The sequence below is a fragment of the Pollicipes pollicipes genome, unplaced genomic scaffold (genome assembly GCF_011947565.3).
Source record: "Pollicipes pollicipes isolate AB1234 unplaced genomic scaffold, Ppol_2.1 Scaffold_7246;HRSCAF=8694_pilon_pilon_pilon, whole genome shotgun sequence".
Classification (NCBI taxonomy): Eukaryota; Metazoa; Arthropoda; class Thecostraca; order Pollicipedomorpha; family Pollicipedidae; genus Pollicipes; species Pollicipes pollicipes.
The window spans coordinates 51,397-71,738 of NW_023597044.1; the positions used below are offsets into that span (position 1 = coordinate 51,397).

The following is a 20,342-nucleotide window of genomic DNA, read 5'->3' on the forward strand; positions in this document are numbered from 1 at the left end:
ACGCATGTCGGCCATCAGCTGGATGACGCCGTCGTCATCGCGCCCGGGCGGCCGGCCGGCCCGGGCGCGCCGCGACAGGCAGTGTCCCAGCGCCAGCAGGCCGCCGTGCTGCTCCTCCGGCACCTGTCGCCGCGGTCGCGCGATTACGCGGCGGCAGACACGCCGCGCCGGCGCACACGCGCCACCAGATGGGCCACAGACAGACGTTTACATATCAAAATCATGAGCACCGTATCATGTTATAACGTCCTATCAATCCACACAAGCATAAAGCATCGACCGAAAAACTTCCCGCGAGCGCAACACAAGACAACAAAGAAACAAAAACACTGCCGGCAATCGTCCAGTCAGGCTGTAACCCTCCCCGAGGGCCGCCGCCGTCATACCTTGCTGACGGCCAGCTGATGCATGTGTCGGAGAGCGTCAGCGAACGGCTGGTCGTCCAGGCTGGCGGCGGCCACCACGCCGTACAGCTCGGCGGCGTACAGGCGAACGGGCTCGCGCGGGTACGAGACCAGCGTCTGCCGGCACGTGGCGGCGTGGGTCGCACCGGCCGCGCACCGACAGCCGGGTACGGGCAGCCCAGGTCAGGCCCGGCGCAGCGCACGTTCTCGTGACCTAGGCTGGCGCCGGTGAGACACTTCCAGCCCGCGCGCTGGTGGCAGTTTGGTCTTATCGAAATATTTACTTACAGCTGGGTGCAAACGAGCAAGCGGGGCTACGTACCAATGGGAAGAAAAATGCGGGGATGAAGTCCAAACGTAGTAGGGAAATAACTTTCATGATAACGGCCAGGAGAACAGTGATGATGTTGACACAACTACTAGGTTTGCCGTACAATTATATGACATTGCTTTCGAACACGTCTCAGAAAGCTTTCATCCATCCCGGCACATTCTAAAGCACTAAGAGCGCAGCACTCAAGCACTCAAGCACATCTTCTCCTTACACCCCGCACAAATTTCACCTCAAGACCTCAGCCGTTTGGCAAAACAAAAACAACAACACACAACGGAGCCATCCGCAGGGCGAACGCACTCGTTTTCATCGCGCAGCCTCGTCCCCCACCGTTCGAATGTCTGCCATCGCTCCCGGCCGGCACCCGAGCCACTCGATCCCGCCCACAGGCCGGCGAGATGCGTCCCGCCTCGGTAGCCGTCGGCAGCCGGTCCACAACGCTGGCCGTCGCCGCCGGCAGCAGCGCCGCCGGCTGTACCTTGAGCCAGTCGAGCTTGTCGGCCAGCTGGGGGGCCAGCCGGCCGGGCGCGGCCGCCACCGTCTCCAGCAGACAGAAGAGCGGCGCGTCGGTGACGCTGGCGCGCAGCAGGCGCGTCGCCAGCCGCAGGTACGCCTGCACCGGGCCGGAGAGCGGCGGCGCCTGCAGCGCCACCGACAGGCCGGCGGCGCGGCCGCGCGCCAGCTCCAGCGTCACCGGCGCGGCCGGCGACGCCTGGTGTTGCAGGCACAGGCTCAGGTAGCGGATCATCTGCGGTGGAGACGCAGCGAGGAGTGCGGGGTACTCGCTGGTCGACACGAACGCATGGACGCCAACTCAGCCTCCCATCCAAGGCGAACCTTCGATGCCGTGCAGCACGCTGCGCGTTATTTTGAAGGAGGCATTTTTCATACCACAAATGACACCTCCGAACATTCACATTCTGCCTTCACAATTCGATTGCGTTGGTTATGCCTAGCCTGTGCCTTCCTCAAAGAACACGCACAATCACAACGCTACTCTCCCACAGGACGCCTCCGACGTTCCAAACAAAGCCAGAATCAGCATGACGAGACTAACCTGACCCCGACCCACCCTACAGCGCAGCTGACGTCAGAGGCCACTCTCCGTCCTCACCATCGCGAAGGCTTTCGGAGGAAACGGTAGGGTGCTGTTGCCTAAGGTTGTCACCAGCTTCTTGGCTTCCCGCTCGCCAGCCTTCTTGGTCACGCAGTTGACCATCTCCGCGAAGTCCGGGAACTCACGGGCCTTCGAGCTATCCTGCACATCCTTCTCCAGAATTTTGAGATGTTTCAGCGCTTCTGCGGCAACCTCTTCCTTGCTGTCAGTAAAAAAGAAATAGGCACCTTTGTGAAGCCAAGACAAATAACGATGCAATTCACAATGACGCGTCATAATAAGTGGCGACTTGGCATACCCAGTCTGGCAAACATCCATAGCACCCCCATCGACTAGCCGGCACCCCTATATAAATCCCTGTCTCCAATAAGGCCATGTTCACTAGCTCAACCCAGCCCCCTCCACTCTCACCCCACCCAAAGTGCCTAGTCAGCTCCTGCCTTGCAATCCCTGGTACTACTTTTCTCTCCAATCACATAGAACAGAACTGTTTTCTGGTTTCCTAGAAGCCTCGCATCTGGGAAACCAGAGGTGCGGGGATCGATTCCCCGCGTTGCTCGCCCTTGCTGCCAGGGCTGACAGGTAGGAGACATAACAGCTGAGCACGTCTCACAGCCCCAATGACATTTATAATACATGTACACACCATAATACCTCAAATGATACAAGCAGTGCCCCATCCACTCTAGCGGCATGAGCCCCGGCCTCTGCCGGCCTTGCTCCTGCACGCCCCCCGTCAGCACCTGTCGGCGGTGGCCAGCAGCAGCTGCAGTCGGGAGCCGGCGTGCCGCTCGGGGAACACCACCGCCCAGTACTGCACGGCCACCTGGCGGACGCGCACGCTCTCGCGCTCCAGACACGAGGTCAGCAGCGCCTCCATCACCGTCTGCTGCGCCTCGTCCAGCTGGCGCAGCGACGGCGCCAGCAGCTGCAGCGTGTCTTGCACGAACTGGCCCGTCTCTGACTCCTCCTGCGGCGGCGGGCGGGCACTGTCAGCGGTGAGGAGACGGCGGACGGTAACGGCGCGCAAAAGACAGGATTAGAGCCGCCCGGCAGCAGGGCCGGCGGCGGCGGCGGCGGTGCAGGGCTCTGACATGCCGGACCGCCAGTTCGGCGCGCGCCCCACCTGCTCGATGGCGTCGAAGAAGACCTTGATGACGCTGAGGTCGCGCGTGATGACGGCCGGCAGCTTCTGGCCGAGCTGGCCGACGGCGGTGTAGGCAGCCGAGCGGAGCCGGGCGTCGGTGCGCTCCTCCACTAGCACGCTGTGCAGTACGCCCAGGATCATGGCGCCCAGCTGCGACAGCCGCGCCTCTGTCGAGCTGTGGAGAGGGACGGGGCGCAGTTGAGGGGCGGCCGGGTCACGCAGTTGCGAGAGCCGCCCCTGGGTCAAGCTGTGGAGGGGCGGGGTGCAGGTGAGGGGCCGGCTGGATCACGCAGGTTGCAGACGAGTTGGATGTGGTTCAAGCAGCTGGGGGAGGAGGATCAGATGGGATGCAGAGAACTGCGGAGGAGGGTCAGAGGGGGTCAGAGCTGCAGGCACTCGAGACAGAGGTCGACCGTCGTGCAGACGGCTGTGAGGATGGGAGGGATGGGTCGGGTGGCCTGGGGCGACGCCTGGGAATAAGTCAGATGGGCCTCAGACAGATGCACGAATTAGAGGCGAGTGGCGACAGATGAGCGGCAGAAAGCAGTGGGCCAGGGAGGACGGGCTGGCTTACAGACAGGCGTGACATGAATGTGTCAGCAAGTTCAGTACGGGCTGTACAGAAAGAGGCGAGGGCTCCGCACAGCACACATATTTTGCAAGGAGTCAGAGGGTAGGAATCAGTTTTTAGGGCCGTCAGCGATTGCTGGAGGACGCAGCCCGACACCGGCAGCCCCTGTCCACTAAAACAACCACGGCAATGCCGTACTTGAAAGCGCGGAACAATGAAACCCAGGCGTGCAAAGCACTACAACAGATAGGTGCTGGAGGTGAAGCGCTCTATTTGCAAATGCTGTAGTGACGGTAACTCACTGTTGGATTATTTGATTGGTGAGCTGCAGAGCCAGCAGCTTCAACTTGGGATTGGTGTTGGTGCCATAGAAGCTGTCAAACATCACCTGTGGAATACCGAAATATTCGCTATTATCCTAAATGGAAACGTAGCTTTAGAGCAACGGCATCGCCATGAATCACACATGTTACCACAAAGTGTGACACAGACTACTGGAATCTGCCCAAATAAACAAAAATGACCAAATAAAGCACCGACATCTTTCACGTAAAATCCACGACGTTCTGGACGCTACGACAGCCTACTCTAGACAGCCAACCTCTCACCACCACCCGCTTCCTATACAGCACGACCGCCGGCCGGGACCCGACGAGCGGCGCTGGCCGCCGCTCCCCGTCCAGGGACGGCCGGCCTCACCTGGACCGACTGCGGGAACATGGTGGCGGCCGTGCGGGAGCGGGTCAGGTACGGCAGCAGCTTGAGGCGTATGCGCGTGCTGACCGGCTGGCGGCGCAGCTCCTGCTTGGGCGCCTGGCTCGGCTTGTCCTTGGGCACCAGCGTGCCCAGGTAGATGTCGCACAGCTTGGCGATCAGTGCCGGCTCCTCCCAGTCCAGGTCACTGCACGCGCCCCGGCACCGGTACAGACACGGCTGGGCCAGCTCACCGCACATGGCGTGCGGAGACACATCGACTGATAAGGTATGTCAAACATTCTCACCTGGCTCAAGATGCTGTACTGTACAAAAACTACTCAAACTTTTCACATTTTCACAAAGACCTCGCTATGCCCGGTTTCTGCACAGGACTGACACACACGCACACACACGCACCATATGCACTATATATATATATATATATATATATATATATATATATATATATATATATATAATATGGCTGGCTCTGGAGACATTCCCGGTTGGTTCAGCGCCTGCTCACCTGAGCCGCTTGAGCTCCATATCGGCTAGGTTGGCGACGGTGAAGCGGGTGTCGGCCATGGCGACCAGCAGATGGGGAGCCACACGCGCCGCCGGCAGCAGGCCCTGAGCCAGGAAGCGCACCAGGCCGGCCTTGAGCCGCTCCAGTCGGTCGGCCGGAGGCGGCTGCGGGCCCAGCGCGCGCCGCACGGCCCGCTCCGAGAGGCCCGGCGGCGGCAGCGGCGGCGCCGGCTCCTGGCCACCGCCAGCGGCGGCGGGGGCGGCGGCGGCGGCCGGCGGTGGCCACGTCACCCTGCCGACGGCACACCGGTCAGACAGCTGGCCCGGCCGCATCATCCCAATGGGGGTCCGCACGGCAGGATGAGGCACGCAAGACCTGTGGCATGGTGCGTACGTCCGCGGTCATCATGCAACAACTGAACGGGGTCAAATCGATCCCCATCGTCAGGAACTCTTAGTCTGCATACCCTATTGAGAGAACGTCTCAAAAAGTGCATCATTATGCTCTGTGGCACAACGAACTGGGATCAAAAGTCATTCCGTGTTTCAGCTTTCAGCACAGATGCGCTGGAACTTTAGCCCCATTTTGACCACCCCAGAAGACAGTGCCTGTCAGCAGACCCACCCACTCGGCGGGCCGCGGCCTCACATACCCGTAAGGCAGCAGCAGCAAGTCCAGCATGAAGTCCAGTAGCAGATCGAGCACGGCCGGCTTTTCCCTGAGGGCGGCGATGTCGGCGCGCGCTCGCTCGCCGCTAAAGTCTGCCGTGCCCAGCACGTCCGCCACCAGGGACAGCAGCCTGCGGGTGGGGAGGGGGTCACCAAAGCAGCCACGAGCACCACCGTGCCCAGCAGGTTCACCACCAGGGACAGCAGCCTGCGGGCGGGGGAGGGGATCACCGGAGCAGTCACGGGCACCACCGTGCCCAGCAGGCACGCCACCAGGGACAGCAGCCTGCGGGTGGGGAGGGGGTCACCGGAGCGGCCACGAGCACCACCGTGCCCAGCAGGCACGTCACCAGGGACAGCAGCCTGCGGACGGGGGAGGGGGTCACCGGAGCGGCCACGGGCACCACCGTGCCCAGCAGGCACGTCACCAGGGACAGCAGCCTGCGGACGGGGGAGGGGGTCACCGGAGCGGCCACGGGCACCACCGTGCCCAGCAGGCACGTCACCAGGGACAGCAGCCTGCGGACGGGGGAGGGGGTCACCGGAGCGGCCACGGGCACCACCGTGCCCAGCAGGCACGTCACCAGGGACAGCAGCCTGCGGGCGGGGGAGGGGATCACCGGAGCGGCCACGGGCACCACCGTGCCCAGCAGGCACGCCACCAGGGACAGCAGCCTGCGGGCGGGGGAGGGGGTCACCGGAGCAGTCACGGGCACCACCGTGCCCAGCAGGCACGCCACCAGGGACAGCAGCCTGCGGGCGGGGGAGGGGGTCACCGGAGCGGCCACGGGCACCACCGTGCCCAGCAGGCACGCCACCAGGGACAGCAGCCTGCGGGCGGGGAGAAGGCCATCGGAGCGGCGAGGAGGCCGTTACGGAGTCAACCGCCGGAGTCAACCGCCGGAGTCAACCGCCGGAGTCAACCGCCGCCCGTGCAGCATTCTGGGGTGTCATAAAAGTTGGTTCCAGGCCCACGTGGCGGTAAAAACTTTACACTCGTCGACCGGGGGTTTTGCTCATCTTCACCGGGCACCGGAGAGGTCATAGAACCCTCCACTACGTAGATACTACACATAAATACCGAATCCCAAATATAATACAGCCAAGAAGAGGACAGTGTTGCATAGCTGGCGGATACCTTACACAGGTCAGTGTCATGTAACATTGGTGAAAGTGAGCCGCCATAGCTTCCACTTCAATGGGGGTAAAATTGTGAATTTGGGCCTGCTTTATACATTCCAAACTAGGTATGCTCCAATAGCAAATGTACCTGACACTATGAATCTTATAGCCAACAGCTGGGTGTAACATCAAAAACATCAAATGATGTCACGCAGGTCAAGCCTTTTGTGCATAGGTTGCCTCAGGTTATGTCACATACTAATCGTGCCTGTTGTACTCACAAGCACTCAAACACTTGTAATCAAGCACTCACGGGTCTTGATGAGACTGTGGGCTGTCCTCCAGACTAATGAGCATTGAGATGGCCAGCTCCGCCTGCTTGGCCAGGTCCAGTCGAGGGAAGCCCATCTTCAGGTAAATCACTGTAAAATTCTGCAAACAAATGTGCGGAGCAACATCACTGTTTGTGAGACAACATCATAAACACAGTGTGTGATACAGTGATACATTAACACAGTGCAAGGAACAAGCATAACGTGAAACAAAAATGGACTAACCCCAAGTCAAAAAGTGACGCCACCCTGTTGCCATGCATGTCATGCATCTGTATCACACAAGATGCACATCGGCACAAAACATCAGTCAGTGACTGCCTCTGGGCACCTTGAGGAAGCTGGTGGCTGCAGGGTCCTGGTACTGCAACAGCAGCGTGTCCACGGGTAGCTTGACGGCCGGACGGCTCTTCAGCCGTTTGTTCACGTGAACCAGCAGCTCCATCACCTGATGAACACAGGCCAACGCATGCATGTCGGCTTCGTCACAGCCGACGGGAGACAGGCTCGAAATGGTCGCAACAGGAGGCGGACGTTTTCTTCTGCCAATATGCAATGCGCCAACTGAATGCAGGCCCACAAGTGTTTGTAGAAAAGTTGTAAATGATGAAATCCAGCATGCCCGCAGTTAAAACAAGTTTGAGATCATATCAAGATCAAGATAAACAAGAAATATGAATGATTTCAGACAAATCACACATTCCAAATTCAATATATAGCTGAAATATACCAATGCTGGAACATACATAAAACAATGTGCACACTGGATGATTTTTCTGATGACACTGGAAGACATTCCAAATTCAGTATATAGCTGAAATCTATCAATGCTGGAACATACATAAAGCAATGCACAAACTGGATGATTGCGGTCAATTCTAGCTGCCTGGCTATGCTGATTTGTGTTTATCATCCCAAGTGCTGAGCTACAGGAGCTCAAGGCATTTCAATTGACGTGCCATTCCAAGCTAGTACAAATTTAACTTCTCACAATGCTGGTGAAAGCAAGGTGTGGCCTGAAAACTCAGTCACAGTGGTTGGCCACTATTCCGTGGTCACACAAGCAGTGTTCACAGTTAATACAAAATCCAATGAGACAATGCAGACCATGGAACAAACCTTTTTCCTAACTCCTTCCTGTGTGCTGGACAGTTTGAGCAGTACTGGTGGCAGGAACTTTGAAAGAGCATTTTCCAGTTGCTCATCACTTTCGGCTGATCCAATGCGCAGGAACACCCGCTCCACCAGAGCTGAAAGCGATAATCATACTTCACTAAAATCCTGTTGTCATATACACAATGTCTCAAAAAGCTGACCACTTAGCACGTTTTCATTTCCCCAGAAGTTTTGAGCCATTGTGATATGGCTGAAGGCTGCATTGAAGGTGGGGGATTCAGGAAGGCATCACCACCACGAACGGAATCAGCGTGCGGAAATCGCGCTTGTCTGCTATGCTAGCATTGTACACAAGGTTTTCAACAGTGACAGATCTGGCTGTCGACAGGTGTTATGGAGTCCTAAATGCCTTCTTCATCACACCTCAAAAAACACCTGACGACTGACCGAAAGTTCACAGGTCGAAATGCTGTGCAAATACTAAGATGCCAGACAGTGATGATAGTCCATACAATTGTTGCACATGTGCTATTAATGCATCCAATTCTTCCAGAAAACTACCAGAGATAACTACTTTTGCCCAGGTTTACATACAAAATGAAGACAATTGTGTACCTCTTGTACTCATACATGACTACCTTACATACACGTTTTGTGCATCATGGGTGTTGGAGCAGTAAATTTCCTGCTAGGTTCAGGGCTAAAGATTTTCCTAGCATTGTAGTGCACCATTTTTGTGATATGTGTAAACACAGCTTAAATAATAAATAAATGGTGAAAAAGGTTGAATATTCCTCTGGACTGTTGAGAAATACTCAATAAGCCCACAATTCAAAATGAAGAATTATGAATTGTTCCCTGATCATGTTGTGCCATGACAAAATGGCAAAGTGCAGAATTTGCTGAAACCTTAATAGACTTGCCCCCAAAATCATAGGCAAATTGTGTGCTTCAGATTTGAAGGTGTCTGTACTTTTGTACCCAAACAAAAAGTAAATGTCCCAGCCTGGAATGTGGTTCAAATTGTTTTTTATTGGCACATTTCTGACATTATTAAAAACCTCAATGACTCAGTTATACAACCTAGTCAGCAGATGTTCAACATGTTGCATTAATTCCTATGGAGCACCATGTACAGCTGTAATAAAAGATATGAATGAAGTGTGCTTTGCTAGGATTTTTGTCTGAGCTGTTTTAAGCTGAAAATGCAAACTGTCTTTTTAGCTACATCACTTGCTCAAATAACAGCGTGAGCAGATTGCTTGGATGACTATGGGTTCCACACACCACAGAAAGAGCTTGTCGCATGCACCCTTACTAGTGATTTTGTCTCTAGTGTTTCCTCCAAAAAGAATCCCCTAGGATTCTCCATCCTGTGCAATACTGTGACATGCCAGCCAAAGCTAGCCCTTCCCAGCTTGGCCCCTTGCAAACTGGCCATTCATGTCAGTTCAGCCTAAAATAAGCCTATTCTGGTTGTTGTGCCCAGTACAACCAGTGTCTTAGTGTCCAGTACAATACCTTTCCCCTAGATCAGAAGCAGCTACAGATAGGGGTTAACAGAAGGTCTGATTGAGCAGCTGATTTTTGCCACTCCAACTCACATTCCCAATGAAAAATTCCTAGAAATAATCGAATCCTAAAAAAACAGTTTGCTGATTTCAAAATGGGGTGAATGGGCATGTACAATCAACCAGGCAATCAACCACCTGCAGCAGGTTCAGCTGTTGCATCCTAGACCACCAACAAAGCCATGCGCAGTATGTTTTGTCACCATGATTTGATGCATGTAAAATTCATTTTTAATTTGAGCCACCCTGTGCATCACTGAGACAAAACATCACCTATACTTATTGTTCCAGCAGTCTCATCACAAACCAGCACAAAGAGTTGTGGCAAATATCTTGATACCAGTGATGAGCATCATGGGCATCCTTGCTGAAGATTAGGCATCATTATAGGTAGCGAGCCTTTTACATCTTCCAAAAGGTACCTCCTGATATTTCCCTTTTTGATGTGGCATTTATTTTTTAGAAAACAACTTTTTATTGACAACAATGTTGAAACATTTCAATGATTGTTTTCCAAAAATGGCAACAGCAACTGTGTCACCTGTTCTTTATAATGCTGCATAACAGAATTGCTCCTATGAATTTTCCCACCTAATTTTCATGCCATAAGCCAACTGGAATTACAAATGAGGGGAGACTATGTAATGTGCAGTGTCTAAATATACTGTAAATGCATTGCCCACCCCTGGAGCTCAATGTGATGCTGCCTGCCTACCTATCATAGAGTGGGAAGGTTCAAGTGACTTAAACACTCATCATTGCCCCTTGCTGAGAAGGTGTGGGAGTGGTGGCCACACTGCAAAAAATATACCTGATGCCAAGTTTGTCTAATGTAGCAATAGCAGCCTGCATTGAGTGGAGCAAATCTGAGAATGGCACATGGTAACCAGGAATTTCAGGAAAAATGAAGTCACTGCTTCAAGGAATTATGATGTTGCTAAGGCTATTTCATGCAGGAGCCTTGCCCAAAGATTTCTCCATGATAAATGGCTAGACAATTCAGCACAATTTAGTCATCGGGGCTTTATGATGCACTCAGCTGCTGAGGCTATATGGCAGCACAATTTAGTCTAGCCTCAGTTTGATACATGCATACTTTAGGCTCAGTAAAGCATAGCCACATAGGCATTTCAGTGCAGTGGGTGGAGTCTGCATCTCAGTCAATGGCAGTAGCCACACAAGGTCAGGTGGTCAGCGGACTGTGCCGAGCAATAACGTGCATGAAATGCTTGGCAATTAAATTCTACTCAACTGGAAATCCATGATTGTATGGTGTTGTGGTGGTGACACAGTTTATAAAAACAATGCCCAGCATGGGCTCTGATCCCAGAAAACCTGTCCACTTCATGCATTTGGACTTAGTTCATGTGTGAATAATAAGTAACAATCACATTTTCCACTTGCTAGACACAAAACCATGTTGCATAGCCATCTAAGACTGGGTCACTCAGATAAGTGAGTAAAACTATGGATGCAAAATGAGCGAAACAATGCATGACCTGCAAATCTTGCAGTGAACTGCATGTGATACACAAAGTCCCAAGCCGCGCCAGTACTGTCTCTGACCGTCAACGACGAATTTCACAATAACCTACTCATAAAAGTGGTTCACCAGCTTCCTATCATTGCACAAAAGGGGTCTCCAAGACTTTCCTACCCACTTGTCGCACACATTCATGCCAGGTAAATAAGCAAATGCATTACCTAGCTCATCCTGAGTGCCCGGCGGAGGCGCCATGATTGCCGAGTATTCAGCATAACAGAGAATGACTAAAACAGTGAGCGAAGATATCCCTATACATAAGGGAGAAAACCTTGGTAGCTAAGAAAAACTTAGCTGTCTAACAAGATTATGGAAATAGAAACCACACAAATGAATTTTTAAATATTTAATAAACTAAATGCCGTAGTTTTGCTATATTGTGTAAATTATTGCAGGGCTGAAGAATGCTAGCTGCAAGGGAATTCCTCAAAACGAATGCTATTCCTCTCCCGATGTCTACAAAAGATACCAAATTCTGTGCACGTCGGATCTGCGTCATTTCTGTATTTTGTACACTATTTCTGGTTTGATTTAGGGGCAGTGACGCCCGTGTGATAGGGTTTGGCTTTGGACGCATTTGGTGGTAAATGAACGTATAAGGGTGGGAGAGGCCGTTGCTGTTGCCATCGCTGTCAACCGCAGCTATTCCACCTAGGTATGTCTGTGTAGGTAGATACGGTGGATTTCAAGTGGATGTTACCGGCCTAGAATGTTGTCGTCACGCCAGCATAGCTTACAGTACAGATTACATGCTGGTTGCACCGCCAGAAATGAACTTATTTGTGCTCATCACGTTTAAATGACACCAGTTTGGTAGGTTCGTTTTCATGTGTGATGTAGGATTAGAATGTGAGTGAGCAGCTGATAGTAATGTCTCTGCTTTCTTCAAGTAGTTCATCTCCTCTAAGAAGCAATCTCTGATGTCAGACTGAGGGCAAAAATCATATCAGATCTCAGTATGGATGTTTTTGTGAAACTTGAGGGTGCAGGCCAGTGTGCATCAAGTCCATCCACCATGCAGACCGCTATGTGATTGAGCTGTGCTACACATTAGTCATATGTGTGAAACACAGGCCAGGCTAAATTTCTCTGAATTTCAACTTGTATAGGAAAAAATGTTTGTAGAATATATTTGTGTGGCATCATCATTGTGACATAATTCCTGGAAACTTTGGTGTCATGCACTGAAGATGATGACCACGCACAGATGGTATGCTTGCAATGAAATTTTTACTGGGATGTTACTGTTACAGAAGACTTATTCACTTGGGCTTGTTTGGTTTTGGTTGCAGTCATGGCTATAGCAGGTAGTTACTTACCTGGTCTTGCTGGCACCCTGAGTCCATCATTATTTTTTAATGAGCTTCAATTTGGGGTAGTTCAACAGCTTCTCACCTATAGCCCTCATGTAATATAGCTCTTACACATTTATCCCAAGTACTCACAGGCCAGTCTTCAGATGATCAATCTGTTAGTTTGGATAGCTTCATTACACTGATGCACTGAACCTGTTACATGTATTTAGCAATCTCAGCTGAGTGAATTGTGCTAAATTGTGCTAAATTTTGGGGGGGTAGATATTGTTTGTGAAATTTTTTCAGAGATGCAATTAAAAGCATGATTTCAATATTCTAAGTCTTTGAAGCATTTCCTTTACATGCTGCAATTCATGCTGAACTGGGGGACCATTGCTCCACTTATGATGTGTAGTTTATAGAATGCACACACTGAAATTGTGGCTGTGGATTTTCCTGCTATGTTGAACATGTTTGGCATACTGTGCATGTTGTAGTGTGGCTCACAAGTTCATCATAAAAGACTTGGGCATATTAGCTTGCATCCAATTTCTTTTCAACAGGACGGAATGGTGAACCGAATTGTGTAGCCTGATCATCTAGCCTGCAATGGCTCTGGAGGGTTGGAGTTTGTTTCAAGTAGCAGGATTTTAAGGCACTTATTTGCATGCAACATCTCCTTCAATCAAGGGCATGCTTGATCTGAGGCAAGCATTCTATGAGCAACTGAATAGCATGCTCTGAGAAGTGAAATTGGGCAGTCATGAGGGATTCTCAGTTGCAGGAAAGGTGTTAGCTCCTTAAGCATTGTGTTAATAACACTGTTAACAGGTGTAGCCCAGGGCTAGCACTTGTTCAAGGAAAAATAATTTGTACATAAACAGGAGGGCTCTGCATCTGAAGAAAAAGGACTCATTGTGGAGGACTCTATGCTTGATCAAAAGATGTAGTTGATTATGCTAAGTTCATGGGGCATTGAAGTGATTTCAGAATTCTCACAAGAAGCTTTTGTAGTGAGTTAAAAAATGCATTGCTGAATATATGAAATCTGACAAAAGGCAAAAAGTGTGGCAGTACACTAACTTGCTATTAAAAACTAACACAGGCATCAATATCTGCATGATCAAGATGCAGTGATTAGGAGCAATGACTTTGAAAAGGCCGGCATCCCAGACACATTCTTCAGTGATGTTAATACTGAAGAGGATGCTTCAGTTGTCCCAGAATCATCTTGGCTGCATGACAGACCTGGGTAAGACAATGTAGAAATTTTGAATGCATTGGTGCTGGAAAAGCTAAGAACACTGAAAGCATCCAGTTTCTGTGGGGCCTGATGGACTTTACCCTAGCATACCATATGATACCATATGATACCATAGATACCATATGAGGCAGCTGAAACAATCTACTTTCCACTGGCTGCTCTGTTCCTAAAGCCCCTAGAGTGTGGCAGCTTACCTGAGAGTGGAAACTGGCCCCAGGGTTTGGTCCTGGGGCCACTCCAGTGCCTGTCCAAAGAAGGGAGATCAACAGTCACCCATAAATTATTGGACTCATCAGTGGGATTGCAATACCTTGCAAGATCCTGGAGTCCATCATCAGGGGCCATTGATGACTTACTTAAACTCGTCTGGGCAGCTACCAGCACCAGCATGGATCGCTCTGAGAGGTCGTGCAGCAGTCAGCTACTGGAAGTCTTTGAGGATTGCAGTAGAATGACCAAGCCAAAACCAATTGGTGCATTATAGGTGGATTTTCACAAGGCTTTCTTTTCTGTTCCTGCACAAATGCCTTAGCAACCAACGGTGTGTCCGGCGAATGGCTCCAGTGGATTGGAGCTTTTCTGACTGACTGGCAACCAAGGCTTGATATCAGGGAGGCTCACTCAAAATGGCCCTGTCATCAGTGGCACCCCTCAGAGTTCAGTCTTGGGGCCACGCCTGTTCATCATTTGCATAAACGACGTGCCTGATGTGGTGACCTCCTCACTCAAAATATTTGCAGGTGACACCAAATTATACAGCAGTCTAGTTTCAGCTGGCGAAATTAAAGAGCTCCATCGAGACCTTCGCACTATCATCCAGTGGTCTGACAGATGGCGGCTCCCATTTAACAAATCAAGTTGTAAAGCTCTGCACATTGGGTTCACGAATCCGGAGCACACATATAATATGCGGGGTTCATATCTTGAAGCAACACTGGTCGAGAGAGACTTGGGCGTCACCTGGACCCTTACCTAAAATTTCGGAAACAGGCAGCCTCCGCAGTCTCAAAGTCCACCCAGCTGCTGTCGTATTGTGTAGATCCCTCTAGAACGTCGATGCACAAACGTTACCTTTGTTGTGCGAGGCCCTCGTGAAACTCCACTGATAGCACGGTAACATCATGTGGGGGCTAATTAACGGGACCAAAAGCCTGTGGAACAGATGCGACGGTGTGGACTAAAATTATGTCAAATACCATGGAAAACCGTATTTACAACGACTCCGGCATTGGGAGCTACCTTCGCTGTATTACCGAAGACATCGTGGAGAAGTGGCAGCCATGTACCAGCTTCTCCACTCAGGGATATAGTTGAATCCTGTTCGTTTCTCAATCGGCGCTGGCGACTACTCGAGGCCACCGCTGCAAGCGCTCCAAACCGCGAGCATCATTCAGAGTTCGCAAATATGTCCACCGTATACGCGCCATCAGCGGCTGGAACAGTCTTCCCTCGGAGGTAGTTCTGCCTGCGTCCCTGAGCCTCTTCAGGTCCTGGCTCGATCATCACTGGGCCACGAAATGTACCATATCCCAATCGAAGACCAGGTCTAGTCAGAAACCACATGAGCTTGGCGATAACGTGCCCTACAGGTCTTTGTCTGTCTGAATCCTGATAAGTGTATGGTTAGGGTTTGGTGCAAGTGCACTGTAGATTTAGGAAGGTGGGATTACTTGTTGCTTGTCACCTTTCTGTGCCAGATTTGTGCTGCTGCTTAAATCATGACAGTTACTCGAATGATTCTGCACACAGTGTAATGGGTTCATTGTTGGAGTCCACAATCAAGGAAATCCATGTCATGCCAAGGAAATCCATGCAAGTTACATGTGCTTCACTGTGAGTTGCATGTTCAAAACCAACATATTGTCACCTAGTGGCCATGTTTCAAACTGACAACTTTCTCTGGCAAGTAATCAATCACTGGTGGTGCTGTGATTGGTAGGTTCAAAGTGACATATATTGGGCAATTCCTAGAATGTACCTAGTTCTGAAAATTAAAATACATTAAGCTGTGAGTTGCCCCAGACACTGCTGTTCGCGTATAACCTTGCATTTCATGCATTGTGGCTCTGAACATCATGTCAAGTGTAATGAAAAGAATTCATACATCTTTCCTCACAACACAGTATGATGCAGTTAAAATGCTAGTGCATCTAGTGATGTCGAAATTTCCTTGTTAGTAGGCATATTTTGCTTCCCCTCTTTTTACCATGCTTTCTTGTTTCCACAGACACTGATCTAGGAGGGATTCAAGGGGACCATGGCAGCATCATTGGATCCACATGACAGGTCAAGGTAACGAGCCTATCGAGGTTGGCATATTCCATGTTCTTTCAGTAATCCTGTATTCTGCCCTTGAGTGTGCCTCATATTGTTTCAGTGGCATATGGTCACATTGTCCTGATTGGACTGCCTTCACCTTACAAACTGTACTGCTCCACAGGCTGATGTGTCCCATCGATCTGCCTGCGGTCGTTGACCCAGACGTTTCCAGGTGTTTCCATGTTTGAATTAGTGCTTTGGGTAGATGTTGGATCAGGATGCCTCTGCTGCTGTTGAGATGATGCTGTCCGTGCTTCAGCTGGTACTTCGGCCAGATGTCACGTCAGGATGCCACTGACCTGCTGATGTCGGAGCGTGAGGGCGGCGTATTTCTGGTGCGAGACTCCACCAGTATCCAGGGCGACTATGTACTGTGTGTCAGGGAGGACAACAAGGTGTCCCACTACATCATCAACAAGATACAGAGAGATGGCCAGGTGCGGGTATTGCCTGGAAACTTGTGACTGAAGTGTATGTACTGCTCATCAAATTTTCTTAATGGCAACACTGCCTCCCCCCCCCCTTATTCAATGTGTTGCATTTTCGTATATCGTTGTAATATTCTCATTTACTCGAGTATAATTAGCATACCTTTCACTTAATTGTGTTGACATCATGCAGTACACTCCGAGTGACATCACTGAAGTACATCATAGGCATGTATGTAGTGCACATTATCTCAAGTTTAAGTGGTCATCCATTGTCTATCACCATGCTTTTTACTTGCAGGCATGCTATGCTTGCAATGTCTTGCAAAGCTGTTTTCTATCACATCCTATGATGAGCATCACATTCAGCTGCTCCCTCAAACAGGCATTTTGTCCACAGTGGCTCCACCTGGCCATGATTTCATGACCTGGACTATTCCACAGACTATGTTCCGGATCGGAGACCAGCAGTTCCCCGACCTGTCCAGCCTCTTGACCTTCTATAAGAGTCACTATCTGGACACCACACCCCTGGTTCGGCCAGCGCCAAAGAGGATAGAAAAGGTCGTGGCCAAGTACGACTTCGAAGGCAGGGTAGGTCACGTCTCATACCAAGACCGGCAGTCGCGTAAACTTTGGTGGCTCATGGCGGGAAATGGGCGCCAAATGTCATCCATGTTGCAGCCTGGTACAAGCTTCAATTTGCCAATGGTGTACCACGCTAAATGGCGCCATTCTGGGCAAGTTTATTGAGTGCTCTACTGCTCAGTTTATGTTAATTATTTTTTTTTTTCTCTCGGAAACACCAGTTCGTTCGTGGTAAACGTCGTCCAAAGCTTTACCCCACCCTTTCAAATAATTATTTTTACAGTATTTCATGGCTATTGTCATGTCAGAGGCAGACGTCCCGTGATCGAGGAAAAACGGACTTGGGCTGATATCATGTCAGTTAGCCGTGGCGGTGTTGCCGAGATTGCGTGTTGGCATGTATGTGTTCGCCGCGGGCAGCTACGTCACTGCGTGGTCTGTCGGACCGCTTACAATGCGCCTGCTCCGTCAGGACGCTGAGGACCTTCCGTTTAAGAAGGGTGAGGTGCTGACGGTGGTGACTAAGGACGAGGAGCAGTGGTGGACGGCGCGCAACAGTTTGGGACAGACCGGCGCCATCCCGGTGCCCTATGTGCAGAAGGTACGGTGCTTGGCCTGTGTGCCGGATACGTCCCTGGTGTAGCGCAGCGTTTCTGCGGAGCTCAGATGCGGCTGTTTGGCCACCACTTCCCAGCTACCTGCACACCCTCTGCATTGTGAAGTGCATGCTGGTATTGCGTAGATTGTGAGTGATCATTCAAGACAAGTGTTTTTGGCCCCCGGCATGGCACGCCACGTGCTATTCGTTTCGTGATAGCCAGTCGCAAACACTATGCGTGGTTGCATAGTATTATAGTCGATGTGGATGTGGATTATTGTAGTGGATGTGGATGCCTGAGTTTCAATTTTTTTTTACCCTGAGCAGTTTATGCAAACGGCGGCTCATCACAGAATAACCCATGGATAGTTGAAGCATGGTTTGCGAACTTGGGTCTTCAGGTACGTTGTGTACAGACGTCCGGTTCTGCGGGCTTGGATATCGATCCTGCATTGAATATAGATACAGTGCATGCAAGTTTTATTAGGGGCTTCCGGTGACGCGGCACATTCTGTGTGTCCGTGAATTGTACTATTCTTGCTCCGGGCATTACTCGTATACAGTAGGCGGATTATGAGTGGGATTTTCTTCTTGTTTTCCACACCTTAACTGTGGTATTTATTTTTCTATCGTGGCCTCGTTTCCTCTACCAAGACAGCCTTTGATGCCGGTAGGATGAATATTCTCACACAGAGACAACTGCATACGTTATGCACGGGGAGCATATGTTTTTCTATTTCTATTTTCGGCGCCGTTTCGCAGCAGCTTAAGCCACTGTCTCGCAGAACACCCGCATGAGCACGCGTATATACAGTACATGTGTCGTCAGTCTGGGCCTATCGGGAACTCCCGAGCCTGGTGGACAGGACTACTCCTATGACCGGCAGTGATCCTCAGGGTAGGAGGACACCAGCCGGAGAGCCTGTTTAAAAGCAGGCCACCGTGTCCGCAAACCCGCTCCCGGGGCCGGTGGCTGGCGCGGCGTCGGTGCCGCGGCGGGGCAATGCCTCCTCATTGGCTGCCGTCTGCCGTGTGGGCGCCACCTTGCTGCGAATGGGACGCTGAGGGCGCGTTCTGACGGGGCTGGTGTGCCGTTCCAGTACGAGGAGTCAGACTCCAAGCCGTCCATGGGTGTCACCAGCGTTGGCAGCGTCATCTCAAAGGAACTGACGGGAAAACCAAAGATAAACCTCCAGGTGAGTTGGGATAGAGATATCGGAGGGGTTTTCTGCAAGTGATAGAGCTCTCGGATGGTTTTTCTGTGAGTGATAGAGCTCTCTCAGGGTCTTTTCTCGGGGTTATAGAGTTATCTGAGGGGTTTTCTCGGAGTTTGGGTGAAGCCACACTGCGCCAACTAGCTCTGCGGACGTAGGCAGCAGGTTCGGCCTTCATGGCTTCGGGCCCTCTGCCGGTGAGCGGCAGTGATTAGGTGCCACCCAGCTTGTTTGGGCGCCACGCATGGTCTGCGTGGTGCCACGCGCTTCGAAATGGTTTTGAAGCGTGCAAAACGTCAACACGTGGCGTCGTTTTACCATGTCATGTCACTTTCATTACCGTGTGGTAATGATGTATCGGGCTGGAAGGGAGCTAGCCGTGGATAGTTTGAACTGGCGGTATTTTTGCTGACAACGGCTGCTTTGATGCTTTTTCGACCCTGTGTGTTTGTTCCAGCGTGATCTGCCGGCGGAGGCGCGAGTGAACAAGGCGCGAGTACCCAACGCTTATGACAAGACTGCGCTCAAATTGGAGGTCGGCGATATCATCAAGGTTACCAAAATGAATATAAATGGACAGTGGGAAGGGGAGTTGAACGGAAAGCACGGACACTTTCCGTTCACGCACGTAGATTTCCTTCAGGATCTGCAGGACGGCGATGCCCGCTAGCGACATCTACGGCCCCGCGCAGAAGACTCGTCTCGCGTCGCGGCCGTCGTGTGTCGCCTCGGTCGTGTGTTACGCTACGGCCGGCGCTACCCTGCCGGTGGCTGCGCACAGGACCGGCGCTCTGAGGGCGGTGTCCCGAGTCGGGCAGAGCGTCGGCCTCAGGAGCAGCGTCTTATCGGAGCGTGCTCTCTTTCTCTCTCCTCGGCTGGGAGTGCTCGCCGGCCGGGAACCGCTGACGTCATCCACGTGCGTCCAAGGGCCGGGCGCCGGCGCTGGCGAGTCCGCCGCGATCCGCGCGTGACGTGGCGACGGCAAGCGCGATAGACAGGGTGCTTGTACTAATCCAGCTCTTCGCCGGCTCCACGAGATAACAGTCCAGGCTGAGGGGTTCAGTGCACGGCACCGCGTTCGAAGTGGTGCCTTATCGAGTTTTTAGTGTGAGCATTTTCCCCTAGGCCAGCCATGTACTTCTTAGAGCAAAGCCACTTGTTTTGTCATGATCTTACCCCTCTCGAAGCATGTACGTGCGTGTACATAACATGTTGTTTATTCTGTTAATGGACGTTATCGCTGCTGCGGCCAGCGCCTCGCCCGGCTGTCCCGCTTACGTGCGTGCCGCGGCCGCGGCCTCTCCCGTAACGTGTGGGTGCGTGACATATCCTGCCAGCGCGTGCTGTTGCGCGGCGCCCCTGGTTTTTGGCTCGGACTTCTTGTCTGGGCTCCCCGATCGAGGGCGGCCCGGACCGTTGTCGCGCGTTTGTACTGAGATGAGGCCGTCGGCTGTTGAGGACGAATACTATGTTGCCACGAGTGTGTGTG

General features: G+C 51.7%; 3 protein-coding genes across 3 annotated transcripts in view; 1 reads left to right on the forward strand and 2 right to left on the reverse strand.

The window, feature by feature from the left end:
- LOC119110890 (molybdate-anion transporter) overlaps positions 1-20,342 on the reverse strand; it is a 51,298-nt gene that overhangs the window by 24,000 nt on the left and 6,956 nt on the right. The window lies entirely within an intron of this gene.
- Positions 381-7,392, reverse strand: LOC119110895 (proteasome adapter and scaffold protein ECM29). The gene is made up of 13 exons (XM_037234771.1): positions 7,249-7,392; positions 6,899-7,017; positions 6,022-6,216; positions 5,788-5,982; positions 5,420-5,594; positions 4,796-4,959; positions 4,273-4,474; positions 3,876-3,961; positions 2,982-3,177; positions 2,599-2,825; positions 1,853-2,057; positions 1,337-1,486; positions 381-521 (listed from the first exon to the last, which is right to left on the reverse strand). The coding sequence occupies exons 1-13, from the start codon at positions 7,390-7,392 to the stop codon at positions 381-383; spliced, it is 2,199 nt and encodes a 732-aa protein (XP_037090666.1).
- LOC119110891 (adapter molecule Crk) lies at positions 11,708-20,014 on the forward strand. Its single transcript, XM_037234769.1, has 7 exons — positions 11,708-11,802; positions 15,934-15,998; positions 16,285-16,462; positions 16,898-17,047; positions 17,514-17,642; positions 18,740-18,835; positions 19,311-20,014. Exons 2-7 carry the CDS (start codon positions 15,964-15,966, stop codon positions 19,521-19,523), a joined length of 801 nt encoding a protein of 266 aa, XP_037090664.1. The 5' UTR covers positions 11,708-11,802; positions 15,934-15,963; the 3' UTR covers positions 19,524-20,014.